The sequence below is a fragment of the Aotus nancymaae genome, unplaced genomic scaffold (genome assembly GCF_030222135.1).
Source record: "Aotus nancymaae isolate 86718 unplaced genomic scaffold, 86718_ANA_hifiasm-v0.15.2.pri h1tg000011l, whole genome shotgun sequence".
NCBI classification, from domain to species: Eukaryota; Metazoa; Chordata; class Mammalia; order Primates; family Aotidae; genus Aotus; species Aotus nancymaae.
In genome coordinates, this window is record NW_026988422.1 from 58,522,828 (window position 1) to 58,546,573 (window position 23,746).

At 52.9% G+C, this 23,746-nt stretch overlaps 1 protein-coding gene across 9 annotated transcripts; it reads right to left on the reverse strand.

Moving 5' to 3' along the window:
- Window positions 1-3,082: 3,082 nt before the first annotated feature.
- Window positions 3,083-19,103, reverse strand: RPS6KL1 (ribosomal protein S6 kinase like 1). 9 transcript variants are annotated; one of them, XM_021675022.2, is made up of 12 exons: window positions 19,046-19,103; window positions 18,223-18,366; window positions 17,166-17,450; window positions 15,747-15,871; window positions 14,446-14,538; window positions 9,028-9,075; window positions 8,488-8,620; window positions 6,841-7,431; window positions 6,419-6,508; window positions 6,170-6,252; window positions 4,824-4,924; window positions 3,083-4,511 (listed from the first exon to the last, which is right to left on the reverse strand). In XM_021675022.2, the coding sequence occupies exons 3-12, from the start codon at window positions 17,428-17,430 to the stop codon at window positions 4,133-4,135; spliced, it is 1,908 nt and encodes a 635-aa protein (XP_021530697.2). In that variant the 5' UTR covers window positions 17,431-17,450; window positions 18,223-18,366; window positions 19,046-19,103; the 3' UTR covers window positions 3,083-4,132. The 9 variants fall into 9 exon arrangements, with proteins under 9 accessions (XP_021530697.2, XP_012293634.2, XP_064231111.1 ...); XM_012438211.2 differs by having other exon boundaries at window positions 6,419-6,511; XM_012438216.2 differs by having other exon boundaries at window positions 4,304-4,511; window positions 4,829-4,924.
- Between the last annotated feature and the right edge of the window lie 4,643 nt (window positions 19,104-23,746).

Consider the following 23,746-nt stretch of genomic DNA (forward strand, 5'->3'; position numbering starts at 1 on the left):
TGTTGTCATTGACTTCAAGATGCCTCTTCTACCTCTTCCAGGAAGCACAGGCCAGGGGATCTTGGTGGGTGAGTGGGAGAAGAGGGCAGAGGTCCCCTGAGGTCACATGTAATCCTCATGGAAGGAGAGCCTAGACCTGCCCTCATGCTCTCCATCATAGGCTTACACCAAGAAGATCTGTCTTGGCACAGTCTCTCACAGCTAGGGTTGTGGCAACCCTTTCTAAACCCTTTCCTGGTTGCTGGGCCTCATTCCAGCACCTTGTTCTTATTTAGAGCAGATTCTACCACATCATGGCAGTGGGACCAAGCATGGTCCTGAGGAAGAGCCAGAGCCTGGTAGAGACTAGGGAAGGGAGGTCTCCTTTAGATTGCCTCAAATTGACTTGAGCTTTTCAATTAAGTTGGTATAAGCACGTGGGCGAGGAGGCAGTTCTTGTTCCTTCCTGCGTTATAGTGGGGCCTTGTCTCTTCCTCTGCAGGACACACATCTGGAGGACAATGGACTATGGTAGGAAGCCACCCTGAGGGTGTTAGTACATTGTGGCGAAATGGTTGAGGTCATTTCTAAGGTGCGCTACCCTTGGATCTGGGCACAATCATTGGATTTCCTTGGAGTATGGTTAAATGCAAGTATCTTGTGAAAGCTACTGGGATTCTTGGCTTTGTATCTAACTGCATCCAGGCCTGAGGCTGCTGACATTTGACACTGGGGCCATTAGAAAGTGCCCTTTTATATCTTGAGCCAAGAAGTGCGGCCTGGGGGTGGGGGAGGGGGGAAGGGGTGGGAGCCAATACTGAGTGCCTGCAGCATCTACTACTCTGTCTTCACTATTCAGAACTTGTAACTGAAGTATTTAAAGAAACAGATTTTAAATGCAAATTAAAGGGCAGATGTTCTCAAACAGGGTTCCTGCATCTGTGCTCCTTTTGGCTACGGACGTTCAGGTCCGCAGCACTGTTGCAGTCGCATTATTGTTGAAAGTCACTTAAGGTCCTGTTGCTTATCTTGTGAAATCCCATGTGGAAGTTAACACTACCCTAATTTGACAGAAGGTAGAACCCTGGCTGCCAGCCAGGAAAGTGTTGACAAAGAGTCAACCTCTGTAAAATATTCGAAGAGATTCTGAGCCAAATATGAGTGACCAGTGGCCTGTGACACAACTTTTAGGAGATCCTGAGAACATGTGCCCAAGGTGGTTTGTTTGGCTACAACTTAGTTTTATGTGTTTTAGGGAAACATAAGACACCAGTCAATACATGTAAGATGTATAGTGCTTTGGTCTGGAGAGGCAAGACAACTCAAGGCTCAGGGGTGTTGTCATAGGCAGAATCAAAGATTTTCTGATTGGCAATTGGTTGAAAAGTTATTAAAGATCTGGAATTAGTAGAAAGGAGTGTCTGGGGCTGGGCGCGGTGGCTCACGCCTATAATCCCAGCACTTTGGGAGGCCAAGGCGGGTGGATCACGAGGTTAAGAGATCGAGACCATCCTGGTCAACAAGGTAAAACCCCGTCTCTACTAAAAATACAAAAATCAGCTGGACTTGGCGGTGCGCACCTATAGTCCCAGCTACTTGGGAGGCTGAGGCAGGAGAATTGCTTGAACCCGGGAGGCAGAGGTTGCAGTGAGCCTAGTTCACGCCATTGCACTCTAGCCTGGGTAACAGAGCGAAACTCCATCTCAAAAAAAAAAAAAAAAAAGGAGTGTCTGGGTTACAATAAGGGGTTGTGAAGACCAAGGTTTTATCATACAGATGAAGCCTCCAGTCAGCAGGCTTCAGAGAAAATAGATTGTAAATGTTTCTCATCAGACTTAAGGAGTCTGTTTTAATAGTAATTCCAAAAGGGAGGGCAGTATAATGAGGCATGGCTGGCTCCTTCTTCCCACCATGGCCTGAACTAGCTTTTCAGGTTAACTTTGGAATGCCCGTGACTGAGAAGGAGGGGTCCATGCAGATGGTTGGGGGGCTTAGAATTTGTTTAGTTTCCAGAAGCATCACAGCCTTTTAGTGACCCAGCTTCCTTGAGCCTGTCAAGCCATGCTCTAGAATTTGGAATCACCATCTTTGTGAAGCCCTTTTTCAAAGTACCAGTAGACTTACATTTTTTGTGAGGGCTTGCATTATTTCAGTGATGGATTGTGGAGTGGTGGGGGTACCTCATTTCATTTGGATTTGATTACCTTATGTACCAAGATGCTCAAGGTCAATACAGATGAACAGGTGAGGGTTGATGGCCACCTAGAAGCAGTGGTCAGTGAGGGTGAGTGTATAGGGTTGGTAGCTAACCTAGACTGCAGGTGGCAGGTGTGATGGCATCCAGGCTTAAACACAGCCTTGTCCTTCCACAGAGTCCCTGTCTGCTGAGCACTCTTGCTGTGAGGCCATCCCTCTGTGAAGGTCTGTCACGTGAAGGAAGTGGGTCCCAGAGGGCAGAACTAGATCTCTAATAGATAGAAAAAAGAATTAGGTTGAATGAAAGGAAGAACAGGACTTGGTGTTAGAAACTTTCATTTCTCTGGTAAACCTGCAAAGTAGGCATTACTTGCCCCATTTTATTGAAAGGAGGTCGACTATAAGAGCTGGGACCCACAGTATTCTAAACTCAGGGCCCAACAAAGTGCCAGATGTGTAGTGTTGGATGGATGAGGCACAGAAGTTCCATAAGTGACTTATGTTTTATGAAGCAGTGGTTGGAAGTGGTCCAGCCTTACAGAGAGTAGCAGAAGGAACACTAACTTGGAACTCTGGCTAGGTTGTGTTCTTAACCTCTTTGAGCTTCAGTTTTCTGTTGCAAGGGGTCACTGTGAGGATGAAACTGGTATTCCCCCCAGGAACCTTGAGCCTCTTCCAAGGCTTCTCATCCTTTTCTGCTTCCCCACAGAGCCCAGTCCGCCCCCTGCCCCACCACTTCCCCTGAGGCCCAGGGCACAGGTGGCAAGCTGCTCACCACCAGCCTTTCATCCTACTTCCTGGTAGCCTCCAACCTCACTCTTGATTTCACTCTTGAGCTTCTATGGCAAGAGTCTTCCAACCTGCCCCAAGAGCCACGCTCACTCACTGCATTGAAGAAGCGAACACATAGGCCAATGCAGGCTTTATTGGGGCTGGGTAAGGCCCAGGGAGAGCCAGGATGTAGAGCACAGAGTCATATACAGGTTGCACATTTGCATGTCCTCTCTGTTGCAGTCTCCTGCAGAGCCTGAGGAAGTCAGGCTGTGACAGAAGTCTGGCCTGACAAGAGTTGGGCCTTCAGAGCCAGACGGGAGAACCGTGTCGGAAGCGCCACCTGGTGGTGACTGGGATGCTGGCCGAGAGGATTTGGGAGCAAAAGTCTAGTTTCTAAGGCCCCATACCCCAGTGACAGGGTGAACCCCGAAATGAAACCCCAAACTGGGGGCAGTTGTCTTAGGGTAACCACTCACCCCAGTTTTTCAGAGACCAGAAGCAAGACTTCTGGCTAAGAGCCACGGATAGTCGTTACGTGTTTTGGGGTTTCTTATCTCAAAGGGTGTGAAGTCCCAGTAGGCAGTGATATATGGTAATGGAACCAAGGCCTGAGAGGGAGTCCTGATGGGCACACCTTCAGCTGCTTTGGCCTGGAGGCTGAATTGCTGTCCACTTGTACCCCTGGGGCAGGCTTTCCCCCTCCCCACACAGAGGTGGGCCCCCTGGGGAAGAGAGCTCTTGATTCCGATGTCTGACTTGCTCTAAGGAGCAGAGCCGTGCATTCCTTTTTTCCCCCCATTTCTCTTATTTTCTTCCCCTCCCATTTGCTCTCCCAAGTCTGAAATCACAAGATAGGGGGCACGTTCAGGAATGGGGGAATCCTCCTGTCCCCCACCTCATCCCTCCCTGCACTACAGATGGCATCCCTGCTTCTGGGCCTCCCCAGCTGCAGGAACAGCTAGTGGAAGAGCCCCACTCGTGTGACTAAAATGACCAGCCAGGACAACCTGGTTTGGGTCCACTGAGCCAGTGATCAGTGTCCTGAGATGAATCTCCAGAGATGTCCCGAGTAGGGCACAACATGGCAGTGAGTGAGTCACAGAACCTCACAGTAGGCGCAGCAGGTGGTCAGCTCAGCGCCAGTGCCACAGAAGGCACCCTGTAACGTGGTGAGTCTGCATGCTCAACAGGTCTGTTGACTGGCGGGTGGAAGGTTCAAGCTGCTTAGCAGGGTGAGCCTTGACTGCCCCCACCCCCTACTTTTCCAGGAGCTGGCCCTTACTGGAAGATGGCCATATGGCCATAATTCTGAGGCCCTGGCAGGAGCCCAACAGGACAGGCAGTGCCCTCCATTCCTCGCCCGAAGCCTGTTGATGATAGAGGTCCAGCCCTGGATGTCGGGCAAGGAGAGGAGATCCAGGCCAGCTGCTTGCATCGCCCGCTCTGCCCTCTTACCCCACCAGTTTGCTCCACTGGATGGTACTGAAAAAGGGATGAGACTTGAGTTTGCTGACACCACCTTCTCCCACACCCAGGCGCCGGGTAGGCTCGAACTGCAGCAGCTGTAGAAAGAGGCCCAGTCAGCTGGCTTTTCCCACTCCTGCCGCAGAGGCATGGGCTGACCTCCAGGGACTTTGACCACTATGGCTCCTTAGGGGGCTTGCTCCCTGGCACCCTAGCCCACGGAACCCCCTTTTTACCCTGGGGACAGTGGTGGTGGTTGGCCACCAACATACAGAAATGTGTTGCCCTATTGCCCTCTGCACCCACATCAGACACTGAGTATGAAGCACACGTGGTTCACACACACAGTTCTGCGCCCCTCCCAGCACCTTCCTCAGGCCAGGCCGCTGCTTCCTCTGGCTGGGCTACACCTCACCTCAGTCAGCAGAGAGGCCGCTGGGCGACTCAGCCACTCGGGCAGCTGGAGCTGAGTGTGGGCCTGGATTCCTGAAGGGTGGCTCTGGGACAGTGCCTGAGAGGACACAGGGAAGGGCCTCTGAAGAGACAACCTCAGTCCTGTCTATGTTCCAGTGGCAGCCAGGATTTTCCCCATGTCATATCCCATGAGGATGATGACAATAATGATGATAGTTTCTACAGCCAGACACAGTGCTAGATGCCTAAGCAGTACCTTTACATTATCCACTAAAGGCAAGAAACAGGCCCAGAGGGATAAAAGGACTTGTGCTGAGTTCAGGGTTTGGACCTAGGTCTCGTGGCTCTAAGCTTGCTAGAAGCATCGATCTTGGGTTGCAATCAGGGCAGGCACTCTTGGGAACAGTGATGGAACTCGTCTTGTTTAAAAAATCCACATGGACTATTCATTTGGCAGCAGGCCGTGGCATGCTCCCATCAGGTCCAAGGCAGGGATGTGGCAAGAAAAGAAAATAGGACCTCTCCACACCCCAGAAAACTACAGCTTCAGGGAGCAGAGGGTCTGTCTGGAGGGAAGTATGAGCTTCCAGGAACCCCCAGGAGGAAGGCCAAGAACTCTGGGCTAGAGAGGTGGAAGGAGACAGGGAGGAGAGCCACTCAGGGGGTATTTGCAGCCAGGGCTCTTGGGGCCCTGTGACATGGGATGAAAGCAGGAGGGAGCCAGGATGGGCTGGTCAGGTCTGGACTTCAGTTCACACTACATCCATTCTGGCTATTTCCTGTTAAAATGCAGTTTGGCCTCTCCCTTGCTGCCTACATAACTGGCCTCAGTTGCAGTGCTGAGCTCATGAGAGGGGAGGACAGAAGGCAGAGCCCTCATCCTGTGCACAGGTTCCCTTGGTGTTTGCAGGGGGATCTTTTGAGCTTATGGCTGACCCAGGCTGGACAGGGAAGCTGCTTGCCTGGGTGAAAGAGCCCCTCTTTCCCAGCCTCCAGCTAAGGTCTGGAGGTCACGACAGCCCCTGAGGGCATGGGTGGGAGGATGAACAGTAGGCTCAGGATGATCAACAGCCTTCCTGGGAGGAAGGGCTGTGACACATTCTGTGTTCCCTCCAAACTTGGGCCCAGGCACGCTCTGGCAGAAACCTTGTCTGACCATCCCACTTGACTCTCCTTCATAGAAGTTGACAGTCTCCTTAGCTGTAGCCAGCTAAGTGTGCCCCTTCTGGGACAGCTGTGTGAGCAGGACAGCCAGGCAGCCTCTGCCCATCCCACACTTAGCCTGGCCCAACCCACACTCAGTGGCACCCACCAGGGCACTACACCCAGCCCAGCCACTCACCATTCCTGTCAGCAGCTCATACAGTAGAGACCCAAAGCTCCACCAGTCACAGGCTTCCGTCAGCTCTGAAATCCCACCCACCTCTGTGGGAACAAGAACACAAGGGTCCTAGCCTCACTCAAGAGGGCCTCTTCCATTCTCCTCATTCTACCCTGACCCCACTCATCCCCTCTGTCATTCTCAGACTCCAGGCACAACCCCCACAAAGGTACCCAGGTGCCAGGGGCCACTCGGCCTCCCCCTTCTTGCCTGGGGCGCTGTAGAGATTGTCCAGGGCCTCCCCGCAGCACTGGGGCTCCACCTCTGACCACTGGCCAAAATATGTGAGCCGGATGTGACCTTCTCCAGTGTGTGTGGGAGGAAAAAGGAGGGACAAAGATTGAGGACAGTTGACATGGGGAAGGATTCCAGGGCTTCCCCCAACAGTCATGCAGCGGGAGCCGATGGCCATGCTGGGCAGAACCTCCACAGGGGCACAGCACCCTGAGGCCCACAGAACACAGGGTACTCCCAGGAGCCTTGCCCACACACTCAGGCATAGGCCCACTGAAATGCTGGGTGGGGCTGGGGAGGAACAGAATCTTGGAGGTCCCCTTGACTTTGGGGATCTCTCATCCTCTGCCTGGAGGCTTGGGGGGCTGCCCCCCCTGAGGGGTGGGGAGGGCACCTACCTGCCTGGTCCAGGAGCAGGTTCTTGGGGTGGAGGTCCCGGCACAGCACCCCCTGCTCATGCAGCGCCTCCAGTGCTACCAGCGTCTCCGCAGCCCACTGCTTCACTTGTTCCTCTCTCACTCTCCAGGTGGCACTGCCACAGCCCGGGCCAGCCCCATCCGCTGACAGGCAACTCTGATTCTTGCCCAGCGCTGGGCCGGCCCCCTCAGGAACCCAAGTGAGTCCCTGAGAGGTCCCAGTGTCTGAGTTCTGGCCAGCTCGCCTTGCTTGAAGGTACAGGTGGTCACTTGGGGCCTTTGCAAGGTCCAGAGAACCAGAGGTGCTGGTCCTGTCTGTGGGTTCACCTTCAGTCTCCCTCTGGGGTCTGGTGGATGGGGCCTCCCCAGCTGGGGGAAGGCTCAGAGAAGTCCTAGGAGGCTCCAGGGCGATTCTGTCCTGCCCAGGGGCATGGCCTGAGGGGAACCTCACTGGGTTCAGGAGGTTGAGGTGGGGGTTGAGCTGAGCCTTCATCTTCTCCTGGGTAGAGTCAGACCTGAGCCCAGAATGTCGGGGGTGCGCCTGGGAGAGCAGGTGGGACCAGAGAGTGCCTCCTGGGCCATGCAGAGGGAGCGGTGAGCGTGGGGACAGGGAGAAAGGGTGTGGATGCCAGGCCCTGTTCCCATTCCTACCTCTCCTCTGTCTTGGGCACAGATCTTCCGCCTCTGGGTGTCCTGGCCTAGTTCAACCCCTCACCAGTGCTTCCTCTCACCCCTCAGCTTAGAATTACCTCTGCCCTTTCGACCCCCCCCAAAGCAGGCCCAGCCTCATGAACTGACACACCACAGATAGATGGCTGGCGCTGTCTGTGTTCCTGGTTTGGGTGGTGGTCTCACCAGCCTGAACACTTGTTTTTAGGGAGACTGATTTAAAGAAGACCAGGGAGGCTTATAATGACTATGTGTCATGACCCCAGGATGTGTACCTGTTTAAAGGTCATCAGTATAATCGGCAGTATCTGCCACATGGCCCAGTTCCTGTCCTCATAGCTTCAGTCACCACCACCCTATCTGGCCACTCCCAAGGGATCAGCACAGCCCAGAAAAATAAAAAGAGCCAACGCTGGAGGAAATGGCAACAAAGGAGACAGCTGCAGTTCTCACACCCGCCTATGAAGTGGACAACCTCCCCAGCATGTCCCCTGCCCCTTGGCACCACCACAGGCCCACAACAGCCTGACTGGCCTCCAGAAAGGCCAGGTTCCCTGGTCTGTGCACCCCTCCCCAGGACTCAGCTTTTTTTTTTTTTTTTTTTTTTTTGAGGCTGAGTCTTGCTCTGTCACCCAGGCTGGAGTGCAGTGGCATGGTATCAGCTCACTGCAGCCTTCACTTTCAAGGTTCAATTCTCCTGCCTCAACCTCCCAAGTAGCTGAGATTACAGGCATGTGCAACCACACCCAAATAGTTTTTGTATTTTTAGTAGAGACGGGGTTTTGCCATGTTGGCCAGGCTGGTCTCGAACTCCTGACCTCAGGTGACCTGCCTGCCTCGGCCTCCCTAAGTGCTGAGATTGCAGGCCTGAGCCCCCATGCTCCACCAGGGCTCAGCATTTTAAGGGTTGACGACATACCCCAAAAGCCCAAGGAGAAGACGGGCCCCCAGCCTGCTCACCTTGCACATGCTCCAAGTGCAGGAAGATGGAGTCCTCACTCACGAAGTACCTGAGCAGCTTCGTCATATAGGGGACTCCATGTGGGATGATGGTCAGCCGCTCCCGGCTCACCATGTGGCACCTGGGTAGGCTCTGGGAGGGGCAGGGAAGACAGATCAGCTCGGGACAGGCCAGAGACTGCTGCTGTTAGGGGACCTCCTAGCCCTGGTTTCGGGGTGCCCGAATGAGTAGAACTGTCTCCCCCAGTTCCTGACCTGCCTTACCCCCATTGCCCCTGTAGAATCTGGGTCCTCCACCCTCTGGCCAAAGAGGAGGCAGTATGCATACACGTGTGTGTCTCTGTGTGTGTGTGTGTGTGTGTGTGTGTGTACATGAGAGTGTGGATGTCCATCTGGAAAGTGGGGGACGCTTGGGCAGAACAAGCAGCTTTTAGGGGGAGGGAGCACATGCTTCAGATGCAGGTTCTGGATAGGAGTCTCCAAGAGCCCTGAGAATGACCCAAGGGGAATGCACAGTGGCAGAGGCTGTGTGGCACCTGCCTTTACCACAAAGGTTCCTCCGGTTGCTGGGTCCTGGACCAGCTGCACCTACCGAAATACAAGAGGCACTGGTTAAGGTGTGTGCTAGCTCCTGGGGCTTCATGACCCCAGCCTGACCACACCCTACCCAGGTTCCTCCACTGAGGCTGTCTCACTCCAGTGGCAGGGCAGGGAGGGCAGGCTTTGGTGGCACTCCCAAAGCTGACGTCGATCCCTGTTCATCCGCCCTTGCTAGACCTGTGGTCTCAGATGCTGCCTCCTCCAGGAAGCCTTTCCAAGATTACAGGGGCTGGGGTCCCTAACCTGTCTCCCATGCTCTCTGGGTTCACCCTCAGAGCCTCTTTACCCTGTCTAATTTGTCTCCCCGCTGGACTGTGAGCTCTGTATTCCCAGAGCCCTGCACAGCACAGGGATGTGGTAGATGCTGGACACATGTGCTGTGAGCAGCCCTAGCCTCGGCTCAGCCTGTGTGTGTGGTGAGCATGTGAGAATTCCCTGCCTCTCCCTGCCCATGCTGGCCCAGGCCCCATTCCCCCTGAGGGGAGGGTTGAGAAAGCCCTGTTCCACCTGGACCCACTGGAGGTCAACCCCTCACCCAAGGCCTTGGGCAGAACACCACCATCCTGCAGGTTCTGAGATGTCACAGCTGGAAGGGACCTCAGAGCCAGTCACTTTCTCTGGTCCTTTTTTTTTTTTTTTTTTTGAGATGGAGTCTTGCTCGGTCGCTAGGCTGGAGTGCAGTGGCACAATCTCGGCTCACTGCAACCTCCACCTCCCAGGTTGAAGCATTTCCCCTGCCTCAGCCTCCCACATAGCTGGGACTACAGGCATGCACCACCACACTCAGCTGATTTTTATTTTAGTAGGGATGGGGTTTCACCATGTTGGCCAGAAGGGTCTCGATCTCTCCTCGTGATCCTCCTGCCTTGGCCTCCTCAAGTGTTGGGATTACAGGCGTGAGCCACTGCACCTGGCCTCTGAACTGTTTTACAGTTGACAGCGCAGCCATGTTGTGCAGGCTTGGCACACTGCCTTCAGGCCTCTTCCCCACTTCACCCCCTTCATTTACACAAACCCCCATGACACAAGTTTATGTGAAAAACCTGTGTATGTGCTCCTGACTGAAAATAAAACTTGTAAAGTCCTCTTGGGAGGCCATCCTCTCCTTCTTGTGTTGGTTTCTATTAGAGGCAGAGGCTGTCAATCGCAGGGTCAGGGCCATGTTTGGAGTTGGGTCCTTGACTCATCTGCGTGGTGGGCAGGGGCACACTGCAGCGGTACATGGGTATATCGAGGGCGGAAAGGCAGAGGATTCAGCCTAGGTGAGGGCGTGTGGGGCAAGGCCAGAGCCTGGGTGGTGTGACTCCTTGGCTGTTGGCCTGCCCTGAGACACAGTCAGGACTTGATCCCAGGCAGACCAATCCCAGAGCCCTTCAGACTTCACTAGAACTAGAGGCACAACAAGGCGCCCTTGGCAAGGGCCTTCCCTCCTGAGCCTGTTTCTCCATCATCAGTTAAAAGAGCACCCAGGACCTTTTGCAGCAGGAGCAAAGTGTCCTCTTTGACCACCAGAGGTCTCTCCTCCAACAGCCAGAGACCAAGTCCAGCCTGGGCTTGGCTCCCTGACCAAACTTGTGCAATGTTTGAAAAAGCAAGGAAGAAAACTCTGGAATCATTTAGGAGAACAGAGTTTCCCACAAATCCTGACACCCCGGATAATTCCCCACCATCATTTGCCAAGTGGGATTCCCCACCACCTCATCCTGGGCAAGGCCCTCTAATTGACAGAGTCAAAAAAAAAAAAAAAATAGAAAAGGAGGGAAGTCTGGGGCAGCCAGAAATAAACCTTGATCCATCCACTGAAATATTTCTGTTAAAAAAATTAAAACCAACCTCATCATCCAAAAAGAATTAGACTAAAACATTAACAGTGATTATCTTGGAGTTAGGTCGGATATCGGGGATTTTTTTTTCCTCTCATTTTTCAAAAGCAGCAGAGTGGGGGCATTTTCCCATTCATTCAAACAAATAAGAAACCCCTTTTACTCAGTGGTTTGGAGGATGGAGGAAATGAGAAGGTGCCATTCAGCTGTCAGGTGAGCCTTCCATTTGGGAAGATGGAAGGCAGTTCTGAGTGTTTTCTCTCACCTTTTAAAAAAGGGCAATTGTTTTAAATAGAGACCCACAGAGTTCTCGGGACAGAGGGACAATTAAAGCTTTGGTGAAACGGTAAACGTTTTCTATAAAGATGCACAAAGTGTCAAAAGCCCAGGGGGAATCTCCCATGGAACAAACAAGCCTAAAGGTTTCAAACAGGAGGCTGGGTGTGGTAGCTCACACCTGTAATCTCAGCACTTTGGGAGGTCAAGGCAGGTGGATGACCTGAGGTTGGGAGTTTGAGACCAACCTGACCGATATGGAGAAACCCCGTTTCTACTAAAAATACAAAATTAGCTGGGCGTGGTGATGCATGCTTGCAATCCCAGCTACTCAGGAGGCTGAGTCAGGAGAATCGCTTGAACCTGTGAGGCGGAGGTTGTGGTGAGCTGAGTTCATGCCATTGCACTCCAGCCTGGGCAACAAGAATGAAACTCCATCTCAAAGAAAAAATAATTTAAAAAATCAAAAATCAAAGGCCCACAGGGGCCAGGCATGTGAGCAAATGGGCAGGGCGGAGGCGCAGCCGGCGGGGCTGGTGCCTCATCTAAAGCAAGCATCTCCTCCCCCACTCCCTGCTGCCACGGGAGAATGGGAACCCAAGCCTTTCCAGATCTAATTTTTTCAAGAGAAGCAGGAAATCTGGACTTTTGTAAAAATCTGCACATTTTAAAATGTTGGTAACAATTAAAAAAAATACCCCTGTGTTAAGCCAAATAAAAGGAGAAGTGACTTGGATGACCTTCTTTTTCTTCTTCCACCCCTTCTTAGAATCTAGCTCCTGGACAAAGCTCAGCAAATACCCAGTGATGTCTCCCTGGCCCCCAGGCTCTGAGGGCAGACCCTTGGGTATTCTGGCTGCTTACCAAGTCCCGACCCACCCACCTCGCTGCTCCATGCCCCTAGTTACTCTAACAGCCAGACACGTTAGGGTTCACTCAAGCATCATCCTGAGCCAGCCCTTTGCTTCCTCCCTGAACCTGAGGGTTGCTGCTGGCTGGCACTGCCCGCTTGCCTGGATCTGCCTGGGCAGAGCTGTGGAATGGAATGAGGGCGACAGCATATCCAACCCAGGCCCAGAGGAAGGAATAGCTTTCCTACTTTGGGGAAAGTGCTGCTCCTGGCTTGTGCACAACACAGGGAAAGGAAGTAGAATCTCAGGAGGGAGATGAAGTCTTTGAGTGTGCAAGACAGAGTAAAAAAGAAAAAAAAGCAGGACAGTCCTGAAACAGAATGGGCTGGGCCAGTGGTTCACGCCTGTCATCCCAAGTGCTTTGGGAGGCTAAGATGGAGGTGGGAGGACACCTGAGGCAAGGAGTTTGAGACCAGCCTGGGCAACACTGCGAGATCGCTCTACAAAAAACAGAAGGTCCCAGCTACTCAGGAGGCTGAGGTGGAAGGATTGCTTGAGCCTGGTAGGTTGAGGCTGCAGTGAGGTCACACCACTGCACTCCAGCCTGAGCTACAGAGCAAGACCCTATGTCAAAAAAAAAAAAAAAAGAATGGTTGGGCTTGGCCTTAATTTGTGCTTTCCATCTGTAGTGGCCTCGAAACACTAGATTCCTAAACCACTTTCCTGAGGCTAAACAAGTTTGGTGAATTCTGTATCACAGTGTACATTTGCATGTAAAACCTCTAAGAACTCCTATCATTAAAAAACAAAGCAATATAACTTGAACTCACTGTTTCCCTACCTTACTCAGCTCAGAACCCCTCTCGCCATAACACTGGGAGGCCTGGTGTCGGTCACCTCCCCGCAGGTCTCTGGGAGCGGCTGTGCTGAGCCAAGGTCGGGTCGTGGCCACTGACACTGGAGCAGTGGGGAGGGGACCGTGGCAGATGGAAGCTGGCAGGGCCTGCGCTGACCATCTGGGGTCAGCAGTGCAGGGATCCAGGAGGAGCTGCCAGTGTAATCCCTGGGAACAGGAGCCTGCGTGCCTCCCGGCTCACTCCTGTCACTAGTATTTAGAGCCATCAAGTGTGTACTCAATGTCATAGCATGTGCCAGGTCTTTCCCCAAAATTATTTTACCTCCCAAATCACCCCATACGGGGAGAATTCTCATCTCACTTTCCAGAGGAGGAAACCAAAGCTCAGAGAACGGGGGGGCTTGCCTGTGGCCACCCTGGCTGGTGCTCAGCATGGGACCTTCCTGCAGGCAGCATGTCAGCCTCTTGCTGGTGGGAAGCACAGGACTGTCTGCTTTTCTCTGTGGGCCCCCAGATCCCCCAGAATCACCGGGCGAGTATGTTAAATAACAGATTCCTGCACAGCTGTATTTTTAGGAAGCTCTCCCTTTAACCAGCTTGGTAAACAACTTCTTGGGGGAAGAGGGGAACCTCATACCGGCTGGACTCTCATTTGACCTCATTCTCTGTCCTTCTGATTCCTTCACTCTAATAACGAGTGCCCCGAGTAAGGGTTGGGACCTTGCCTCCTATCTTCTTGTCTGCCCTGAACAAGGCAAAGGGTGCGAGATGGGGTTGAGATAGGGTGAAGTTACAGTTAGGTCAAGAGCGAAAAAAGGGGCAGACTTGCCAAGGCCCTGGGCAAGGATGGGCCAGCGCAGGCCCTCTCTGGACAGGTTTCTGGAGAGGAGCACGTCCCAGCTGCAGGAAGTCCCCAGCTGTGCTCCGTGGAGCATCTTGGCTGCAGCCCTGGGGTTCAGGGTGAGTATGGTGGGGGTGCTGTGGGAAGCGGGAAGTGGGAGTGAGCAGGACCTCGAGGGTTGGCAGGGCGCCCTGGGCACAGCGCCTCGCTCCTCCTGCAGTTTCTGTCCCGACTCCCAAGGAGCAGGTTTTCTGGGTCTGAGCTTCAGGGCTGTGGAAAGGGCCTGTCTACTTCTTCTTTTTATATTATATTTTAAATTTATATATTATATTATTTGATTTGATTTGAGATGGGGTCTCACTCTGTTGCCCTGGCTGATCTCTCACTCCTGGGCTCAAGCAGTCCTCTCACCTTGGCCTCCCAAAGTGCTGGGATTCCAGGTGTGAGCCACTGTCCTGGCCAATCAGCCTCTTCTCGTTCCCCGCATTTTCCTCTCCAGGACCCAGGACTGAGTCATGCATGTTGCGGATGGGGGAGAGGTGGGAACTGCTGGACACAGCTGCATACCCCTCTGACCCCTGTCCACCCCCTCTGGAGGAGTGGGGGCCACCGCTACAGACCTGCTTTCACCACATCCCATCTCTCTCCCAGCCACCACCCCAAATTGCATACCCTGTCTCCCTCCTGCAAGACAAGTGCTCACTCACTCACCTTCTCAATGACCCCGACCACCCTGCAGCCCCTCAGCTGCTCCAGACCAGAGCTCAGCGTGCGGATGGGCCGGAGCCTCAGGCTGCTGAAACCCTGCAGAGGAGGGAGACAGGCCACACGCAGCCTCAGGGCCAAGCCCTCCTCAGCCATGGCCTTCTCACCAGGCTTCAGGCAGGGGCTTCTGGATGCTAGGAGAGCAGTGGGGAGGGCAGGGGGACAGGCAGGCCCCGCCTCACAAGGGCAGGCTGGGTGGAAAAGCTGGCCTTGACTGACAGGCACCCATACCCATCCAGGGTGGCCAGGCTGACCTCTCTGCTTAGCCCCTGTCCAAGGCCCATGAAGTTCTTGGGGTTTCAGAAGCCCCCTCTCAAAAGCCCCATCTAGGCCAGGTGCTGTGGCTCACGCCTGTAATCTCAGCACTTTGGGAGGCTGAGGTGAGCAGATCACTTGAGGTCAGGAGTTTGAGACCAGCCTGACCAATATGGTGAAACCCCATCTCTACTAAAATACAAAAATTGGCCAGGCGTGATGGCGCCTGCCTATAATCCCAGATACTTGGGCTGCTGAGACAGGAGAATCGCTTGCACCTGGGAGGCAGAGGTTGCAGTGAGCCAAGATTATGCCACTGCACTCCAGCCTGGGTGACAAAGTGAGACTCCATCTCAAAACAGCAGAAGCTCCCAAGATGGGGGTAGGGAAATAACCTGGGAACCTGTGAGTCTCAGGGAACATGCCTCAAAGACCAAGCACCTACTCTGGGGAAAGGCAGCCTCACAAGATGCAGAGAGCCGAGGAGGGCCTGTGTGAGCATGTGCGTCTGTAGGGTAAGAAGCCTGCATGCATTCTCCACCCTCACTGAGCGCTTACTGGTTTAGAGAAGCCATGTGGGGGGAGAGTGTGTGTGCATACGTGGGTGTCGAGGTCTGCTGCAAAACGTATGCCAGTTCACAACAGAGACAGAATCAGGAGGCTCTGAATGTGGACACACATAAGCGTGTACATGGACCTGTGTGCAAGGCTGGCAGATGTATATGTGTACACGTCAAGTGCTCCGTGAAGGAGCAGACTGAACTGGATATGACTCAGTGAGTTGTTTGGAAATGAATGAACCATGAGGCGTGGGAGAGAAAGGAAACCAGCGGGAGAAGAGGATGGGCCGCCCTGGCACACTCCAGCCCGACTAATGCCTCCACTGCCAGCCCCTGCCCTGCAGCCCAGGGCAGGCCTGTGGGTGTTGGAGCCTCTGCAGTCTCCCCTCAGAGCCCGCCTCCTGCTCGGGCCTTTGGACAGGGGGTCCTCACCATGCTGGGGCTGGCTCCGCTGCCCAGTGGCCGCTGCAGGTGGCAGTTGAAGATCTCTTCTGCCCGCCGCAGGTACTTGGTAATTTTCAGCTTCACAGCCTCACATTGCTCCTTGTTGGGGTCGACTGTGGGGGACGAGGGTCACCAGAGTCCCCAGCCCTGGCCTCAGAGGGCTGGAGTCCTAGCTCCATTGCCTGCCCTCTGCCCTCCCCAGGAGGGAGCTCCCGTTTCTAAGGCTTGTTCGGCAGATTCTGCCCCCAGATGGCTTCGTGAGCCCCTCCTCTGGGGTGGGGGACCAGCCAGGAAGGAGGAGGACGGGAGCTGGCAGGAGGTTGGGAACCAGGACCACTCCTCAGCAGACAGCACTTCGCTGTTGGCACCCTCTGCCTTGCTGGCAGCTGTCACACCCTGGGAAGGGACAGGGTGGGGATTTCCCCATCCATTTTTTCAGAGGAGGGGATGGAGATTCCAGAGAGCATTGCTTCTTCCATCTGATGCCCAGTGTGAAGAAGGCTAGGGTGGGGACCAGGATCGGAGGATAAAGGAATTTACTGGACAGACTGGAAGCCCGAGCTTGAGGGGTCTCTTCAGCTGGATGACAGGGCAGGCCCAATGCCCACCCCCAGCCTGGCCACCGGGGCCCACAGGCATCTCAAACTGGCCTCAGCCCAGCCTCTCGCCCGGCGTGGAAGTTCCTCATGCTGCCCTGAAGGGAACTTCCCTCTCACCTCCATGCCTTGGCCGTTCTCGCTGTCTCTAGCCAGTCCTTCAGCTAGATAACGCACCTACCAATCTCCAGTGCTCAGATTAGAGATCTAACCTCTAGAAAATGCTCTAGGCAGGCCCAGTCTGAACTCAGTTTCCCTCTTTCCTTCCTTCACTCTCCCCCTAATCTTCTTCCTTCCTGAGACTATAATTGTCCAAATCAACTCATCAGTCTTCCCTCACTAGAATGCAAACTCCCAGAGGGCAGAAGCCCACCCTAGCTCCACAGATAGTCAAGTGTGGTGGGCCAAGTACACAGCCTGTGAAGTCAAACACCAGTTCTGCCATTTCATAGCTGTGGAGCCTTGAGCAAGCTATTTAACTGCCCCATGCCTCAGCTTCCTCATCTGGAACATGGTAATAAGACAAATGGTTCCGATGTACTTGGAACGACATACAAGAACATATATAGTAATTTCTATTACTGTGAAGCTCAAAGGAATGAATCTACATAAAGCCCTGAGAATGGCGCCTGGCACATAAGAACTGCTTAATAAGTGCCAGCTATCATTGTCCTTCATGGAGGCTCTGCAGGCCAGCATAGTGCCCTGCTCACCCAGTACGGATGGACAGAGGACAGGACAGATGGGTGACAGGAGGAGCCCTGCCCTGGCCCCTCCCCCCTGCCCAGCCCTGCCCAGCCCCAGTCCTCACCGTGTATGCCACGGAGCAGCACGTCCACACCGTTCTGATAGTGGTTGAAGGCCGCCTCATAGTCCTCACTAACATCGCGCTCCAGAGCCAGCCGGATCTGCGTGGCCGCATCCACCAGATAGTCACGCTTTGTCATGTCAGGTGCCCCCAGAGCCACCCTGTTGCGAATCTGCTCCAGGTACACGCGAGCCTGGGACCGTGCTCGTGAGCAAGGCTCAGGCTCCAGGCCGGGGCTGGGCAGGCACTCACAGGCCACCAGGCTCATGGCCGCCCTGCAGCTGGGACCTGGAATGGGCAAATGCGTTAGGGAGGACCTAGCTGGGAGGACACCCCCATCCACATCCCAGTTTCCTCCACTGAATATCAGGGAGACTAATATTCACCTCCAAAGACTGGAGGGGTCAGAGCTAAAGTGGATAAAGTCTTTTCATGGCTCCAGGTCCTTCCTAAGTGCTGATAATGATAGAATCATAACCAGCTTGGGACTCTTTTTTTTTTTTTTTTTTGAGATGGAGTCTTGCTTTGTCACCCAGGCTGGAGTACAGTGGTGCAATCTCAGCTTACTGTGACCCCCGCCTCCTGGATTCAAGCAATTCTCCTGCCTCAGCATCCCAAGTAGCTGGAATTATAGGCCACTCGCCTACCACATCTAGCTATTTTTTGTATTTTTAGTAGAGATGGTGTTTCAGCATGTTGACCAGGCTGGTCTTGAACTCCTGACCTCAAGTGATCCACCCGCCTTGGCCTCCCAAAGTGCTGAGATTACAGGTGTGAGCCACCATGTGGGCCTGAAGCTGTTTTCCTTTCCATTCAAATGCAGTTCAGCAAACATTTCTGGAGCATCTAGTACTATGTTGAGCTCTGGAGAGAGCTGAGAATATCTGTGATCCACGGCCACCTTCACGGGGCCTCCATGGAGCAAGGCTGATGTCTAGTATGCATTCAGCACATGGAGGCCACACATGCCAGGCTCAAATGCTCTTCCTCATGCTGTTCCCTCCACCCTGCCTGTTCTTCCCCACCCCTCCTCCACTCCTCCTGTGGGAATCTCATTTACCTTTTGGGGTTCAGCACTTCTCTGTGGACAGGTTGGATTGCCCTGCTGTGTTTTGTTCCCTTGGTTCTGAGGTCAGTGTGGTCAGCAAGTGAGGACCTCTCCTGGAGCCAGCAGAGAACTAAGCACAGAGCTGGGCCAGCAGATCTGTTGGCAGATGGAATGACTGCATGGCAGACTCGGTGCCACATTGGATGGGGCTGGAAGAGGGCAGGGTGACCCAGCCCCAGGGAGGGTCGCTCTGTCCTCCTGGCTTTATCTTTGAGAAGCCCATGTGGTCTCCAAGGACCTGACAGCAGCTCCTCCCTGAGCAATGAGTGACCCAGGCAGCCAAAGGGATGACAGCTGTGGCTGCGGTTAGGGAAGGGGCTTAGAGGGAAGCCGGCAGAGCTGCCTGGCTTTTGCTCTCCCAGGTCCCTTTGGGAATGGGCAGGGCCTGGAACTTCCAACCCCAGGTCATTTGGAGAGAGGCGGGAGACAGCAGGATGGGCAGTGGGGAGGAAGGGGAAGCCCACAGCCTCAGCCAGCGGCAGGGAGCCAGGATTCGGCCAGGAGGCGGAGGGAGGCCGCACCCTCCCCTCTCGGCCAAGCCCAGCGGGGGACTTGAGGCTCTGAGGCCTTGCTCTGGGGGTCACCCAGGAGGGTTGTGCTGGCTTCAGGGGCCACCCCGCCGGGCCCGGTCCCGCCGGGCAGAGTTGCCTGGCTGCGCCTGGACACAGAAAACGGCACGTGCAGCCCTCGGGGCCCCGGCCGCAAGGTGCACGATCCCGCGGGGAAAGGCTGAGGGGGCCCCTCGCCTGGAGGAGGGGCCGGACACACACCGTACCTGCCCGAGCTGGGAGCCGGGTCCGCGGGCCAGGCCTCCCCCTGCCGCCACCGGCCCTTCACGCCGGAGCGCGCTGCGGGCCGCTACTTTCTGGCGTCCGGCAGGTGCGGGGCCAGCCGGTGCAGCGCGGCCATTGGCTGCGGATGAGCTCATCCTTCATCCTTAGAATAAACCACCAATCGCCGCCCGGCTCGGCTCCTGCCGGCCTTAAAGCCACAGGGTCTGCGCTGCGGGGCTGAAGGGGGCAGGGGTCGGCTTAGCGAGAGGAGGGTGGGGTGGGGTGCAGGGTGGGGTGGGGAGAGGTCTAGAATCACCCAGGGACGCGGAAGGGGCTGCTTCAGAAATCTAGGCCGTGTGCCATTTCTAGGACTTTTCTCATTCATTGTTTCATTCATTTATCCAACGATTCAGTGCTATGTATTGAGAGTCTACCATGCACGAGGAGCTGAGTGTTGAGATGTAGCCGTGGACTAGACAGCACTGCTCACACCCGCATGGGGCTTACAGTCTAGTGAAGGCTACAGAAAGTAAAGATCCCAGCAATAGGAGGCTTTTGATGTCAGAACCTAACTTAAAATTGAAGACATGGGCCGAGCGCAGTGGCTCACGTCTGGCATCTCTGCACAATGGAAGGCTGAGGCAGGAGGATCGCTTGAACCCAAGGAGTTCGATACCAGCTGGGCAACATAGGTAGAGCCAATCTCTATAAAAATTACAAAATTAGCCAGGCATGGTGGCGTGTGACTGTGGTCCCAGTTACTCAGGAGGCCGAGGTAGGAGGATGGATTGAGCTTAGGAGGTTGAGGCTGCAGTGAGCTGAGATTGTGCCACTGCACTCCAGCCTGGGTGATGGGGCAAGACCCTGTGACACAGATCTCACCTGCAGGCTCAGTGCTGACCGGCCTCACTCTGTCCCCCGGCTGTACTTGCTCTACCCTAGACACCCTTTCATACTTTCTCCCTCTCACTCCCAACTGTCCCCCATCCTCACTCTCAGCCTTCCCTTGACAACAGTGGCGCACAGACTCCCACACGCCTGCTCCTGGCCCTCGGGCAGGGCTGTGCCCACACTCTGCCTCCAACCTTTTTCCACAGGTGACTGTCTGTGCCCCATCGAAGGCCACCCTTCCGTGTGAGCATCAGTCCCGCCATCGCCTACTCAGCAACACCACTCCGGCGATTCTCCCCTCTCTCCCATGGCATCATTCCCATCTGATACAAACATAAGGCTGTTTCTCCCCTCTCAAAAGCAAAACAAAAACAACAAAACAAAACAAAATACGCTCTTGGCCTCACTTCTTCCTCTACCTACCACCCTAGGTTGGCAATATGGCTAATTTTCATTTTTTTTGTTTTGTTTTTTAGTAGAAGTGGGGTTTCACCATATTGCCCAGGCTGATCTCCAACTCCTGAACTCAGGTGATCCACTCACCTTAGCCTCCCAAAATGTTGAGATTACAAACATGAGCCACAACACCTGGCCCAAAAGTAAACTTTTGAAACACATCCTACAGAATGGGAGAAAATACTTGGAAATCATATATCTGATAAGGGTCTAGTTTCTAGAATATATAAAGGACTTTTACAATTCAACAATAAAAAGACAACCCAGTTAAAAAATGGGCAAGTAATCTGAATAGACATTTCTCCAAAGAAGATATGCGAATGCACGCCATAAGCACATGAGAAGATGTTCAACCTCATTAGTCATTAGAGGAATACAAAATAAAATCACAAGGAGACACCACTTCTCACCCCTAGGATGGCCACAATAAAAAAGACAATAACAAGTGTTGACAAGGATCTGGAGAAATTCACATATTGCTGATGAGAATGTAAAATGGGTCAGCTGCTTTGGAAGGCAATTTGGCAGTTCCTCAAAAAGTTAAACATAGAGTTACCATATAACCCAGCAATCTACTTAAGAGTATTAAACACATATGTTCACATAAAAACTTGCAAATGAATGTTGATAGCAGCATTATTCATAATAGCCAAAAAGTGGCAGCAATCCAATGTCCATCACCTGATGAATACCTAAAATGTGATGTATCCGAATAATGGAGTATTATTCAGCCACAAAAAAGAATAAAGTGCTGATACATGATACAACATAGATGAACCTTGAAAACATTATACTAAGCGAAAGAAGCCAGTCACTAAAGGACACGTATTGCATACTTCCATTTATATGAAGTTTCCAGAGACAGAAAGTTCATGTCAGGGAGGGGACAATGTGTATGGGGTTTTTTATTGGGGTCATCAAATGTTCTAGAATTAGTGGTAAAACCTAGTGAATAATAAAATATACTAAATTGTATATTTTTAAAAGGTGAATTTTATGGTATGTGAATTATATCTCAATTAAAACAATTATTACAAAAAAAAAAAAAGAAAAAAAAAAACAATGCATGAACTCTTGATCCTGCCTTGAAACCTTTTCCACCTGGAGCCTTTCTCAACCCCATCCTCACGATCCGCTCATCCTGTTGTTGCTCAGGCCGAAAATTTTGGAACCATCCTGACTTTAAAAAATTTTTTTAAATTTTATTTTTTTAGAGACAGGGTTTCGCTCTGTTGGCCAGGATGGTCTTGATCTCTTGACCTTGTGGTCCACCAGCCTCGGCCTCCCAAAGTGCTGGGATTACAGGCGTGAACCATTTCGCCCGGCCTCATCCTGACTTCACTTATTTTCTTGCAGAGCCCCTTGCCCCCTCCATTCTTCTTCATCTTCCACCAACCTCATCCACTGAACTGCAACTCCTGGCACACACCAGGAAGCCCTCTCTCCAGGGCCTCTGCCCAGCAGCTAGCTTCTGGCTGAAATCGTCTGTCACCAGGTATCTGTCTGGTTATCCCTGCCCCTGGGTTTTTCGGTTTGTTCTTTTTTCGAGACACAGTCTCGCTCTATTGCCCAGGCTGAAGTGCAATGCCGTGATAATTGTTCACTGCAACCTCCACTTCCCGGGTTCAAGCAATTCTCCTGCTTCAACCTCCCAAGTAGCTGGGATTATAGGTGCATGCCACCACGCCCAGCTACTTTTTGTATTTTTAGTAGAGATGGGGTTTTACCTTGGCCAGGCTGGTCTTGAACTCCTGACCTCAAGTGATCCACTTGCCTCAGCATCCCAAAGTTCTGGGATTACAGGCATGAGCTACTGTGCCCAGCCCCTGCCCCTGTTTTGAGGCATTGCCCTGATGTGACTTTCTTGTGAGACCTCCTGAGTAGCTGGGAGTATGGGCACGTGCTACCATGTTGGCTAATTTTTTATTTTTTGTAGAGACGGGAGTCTCAGTATGTTGCCCAGGCTGGTCTTGAACTCCTGGGCTCAAGCAGTCCTCCTGCCTTGGCTTCTCATAGTGCTAGAATTACAGTCATGATCCACCATGCCCGGCCTGTTTTTATGTTTATTTCATTTCCTATCCCATGTAAGATCCATATGGGCAAGGGTTTTTGTTTGTTTGTTTGTTTGCTTTGTTCATGACTATCTCCCAAGTGCCTAGAAGAGCATCTGGCACATAGTATTATTCAATAAATATTTGCTGAATGAATGAGTGAATGCTAAAGAATGAGAAGGAATTAACCAGGTAAAATGTGGAGAGGGCAGCGGAGGGAAATGTGCTAGGAGGAGAAACAACATGTATAAATGCCTTAACCAACTAAGGGAGAAACAACATTTGCTCATCAGACAGATGGCATAAAGTCATTTGATAAAAGTACTGTTCACGATAAAGATAACCTCTTAACTTGCTTAACAAACTAAACAAACTCACGAATGTACTTCTTAACTTGATAAGGTGTTATCTACCAGAAACAGAGCAAACACCACATGTAATGGTGGAGCATTGGAAGCATTTCCACAGTCCAACTGTCCTCTGGTGTCTGGAAGAATCCCACCCCTCTACCTCTTCGAAGACAGGCTTAGCCATGACACTTGCTTTGAAGTGCCAGTGAACAGAACATGCGTTGCTTTAGGGTGGAAACTCCCGGAGCCAGTGCATAATTCATCTCGCCCCTTCTTCCTGCATTAGTGGTCCTGGAAGCAGCTGGCCACGGAGGTGCGCAGCCTGTTAGCCTGGATTCCTGAGAAACAACAATAAGGGGACCACTCCTCTGCCCTATGACTTGTGTTACACATAAAGTATGAGTGAGAATTTTTTTTTTTTTTTTGAGACAGTTTCCCTCTTGTTGCCCAGGCTGGAGTATAGCGGCATGATCTGGGCTAACTGCAACCTCCACCTCCTGGGTTCAAGCCAGTCTCCTGCCTCAGCCTGGGTTCAAGCCAGTCTCCTGCCTCAGCCTCCTGAGGAGCTGGGATTACAGGCATGCAACACCATGCCTGGCTAATTTTGTATTTTTAGTAGAGACAGGGTTTCTCCATGTTGGTCAGGCTGGTCTTGAACTCCCAACCTCAGGACATCCACCCGCCTCAGCCTCCCAAAGTGCTGGGATTACAGGCGTGAGCCACTGTACCCAGCTTTTTTTTGGGGGGGGATGGAGTCTCTGTCACTCAGGCTGGAGTGCAGTGGTGTGATCTTGGCTCACTGCAGCCTCCACCTCCCAGGTTCAAGCGGTTCTGCCTCAGCCTCCTGAGTATCTGGGATTACAGGTGTGTGCGATCTCTTAACCTCGTGATCTGCCCACTTCTGCCTCCCAAAGTGCTGGGATTACAGGCGTGAGGCACCACGCCCAGCCTACTT

What these genes read in the sequence shown, in the direction of transcription:
- RPS6KL1 (XM_012438211.2), bottom strand. Translation starts at nt 17,430, where the DNA reads ATGAGCCTGGTGGCCTGTGAGTGCCTGCCCAGCCCCGGCCTGGAGCCT. An exon ending in GCGGAGCCAGCCCCAGCATG is followed by an intron (nt 14,539 to 15,746) that starts GTGAGGACCCCC and finishes CCTCCTCTGCAG; the next exon opens with GGTTTCAGCAGCCTGAGGCT. An exon ending in GAGGAACCTTTGTGGTAAAG is followed by an intron (nt 8,621 to 9,027) that starts GCAGGTGCCACA and finishes TGCCCCTCCCAG; the next exon opens with AGCCTACCCAGGTGCCACAT.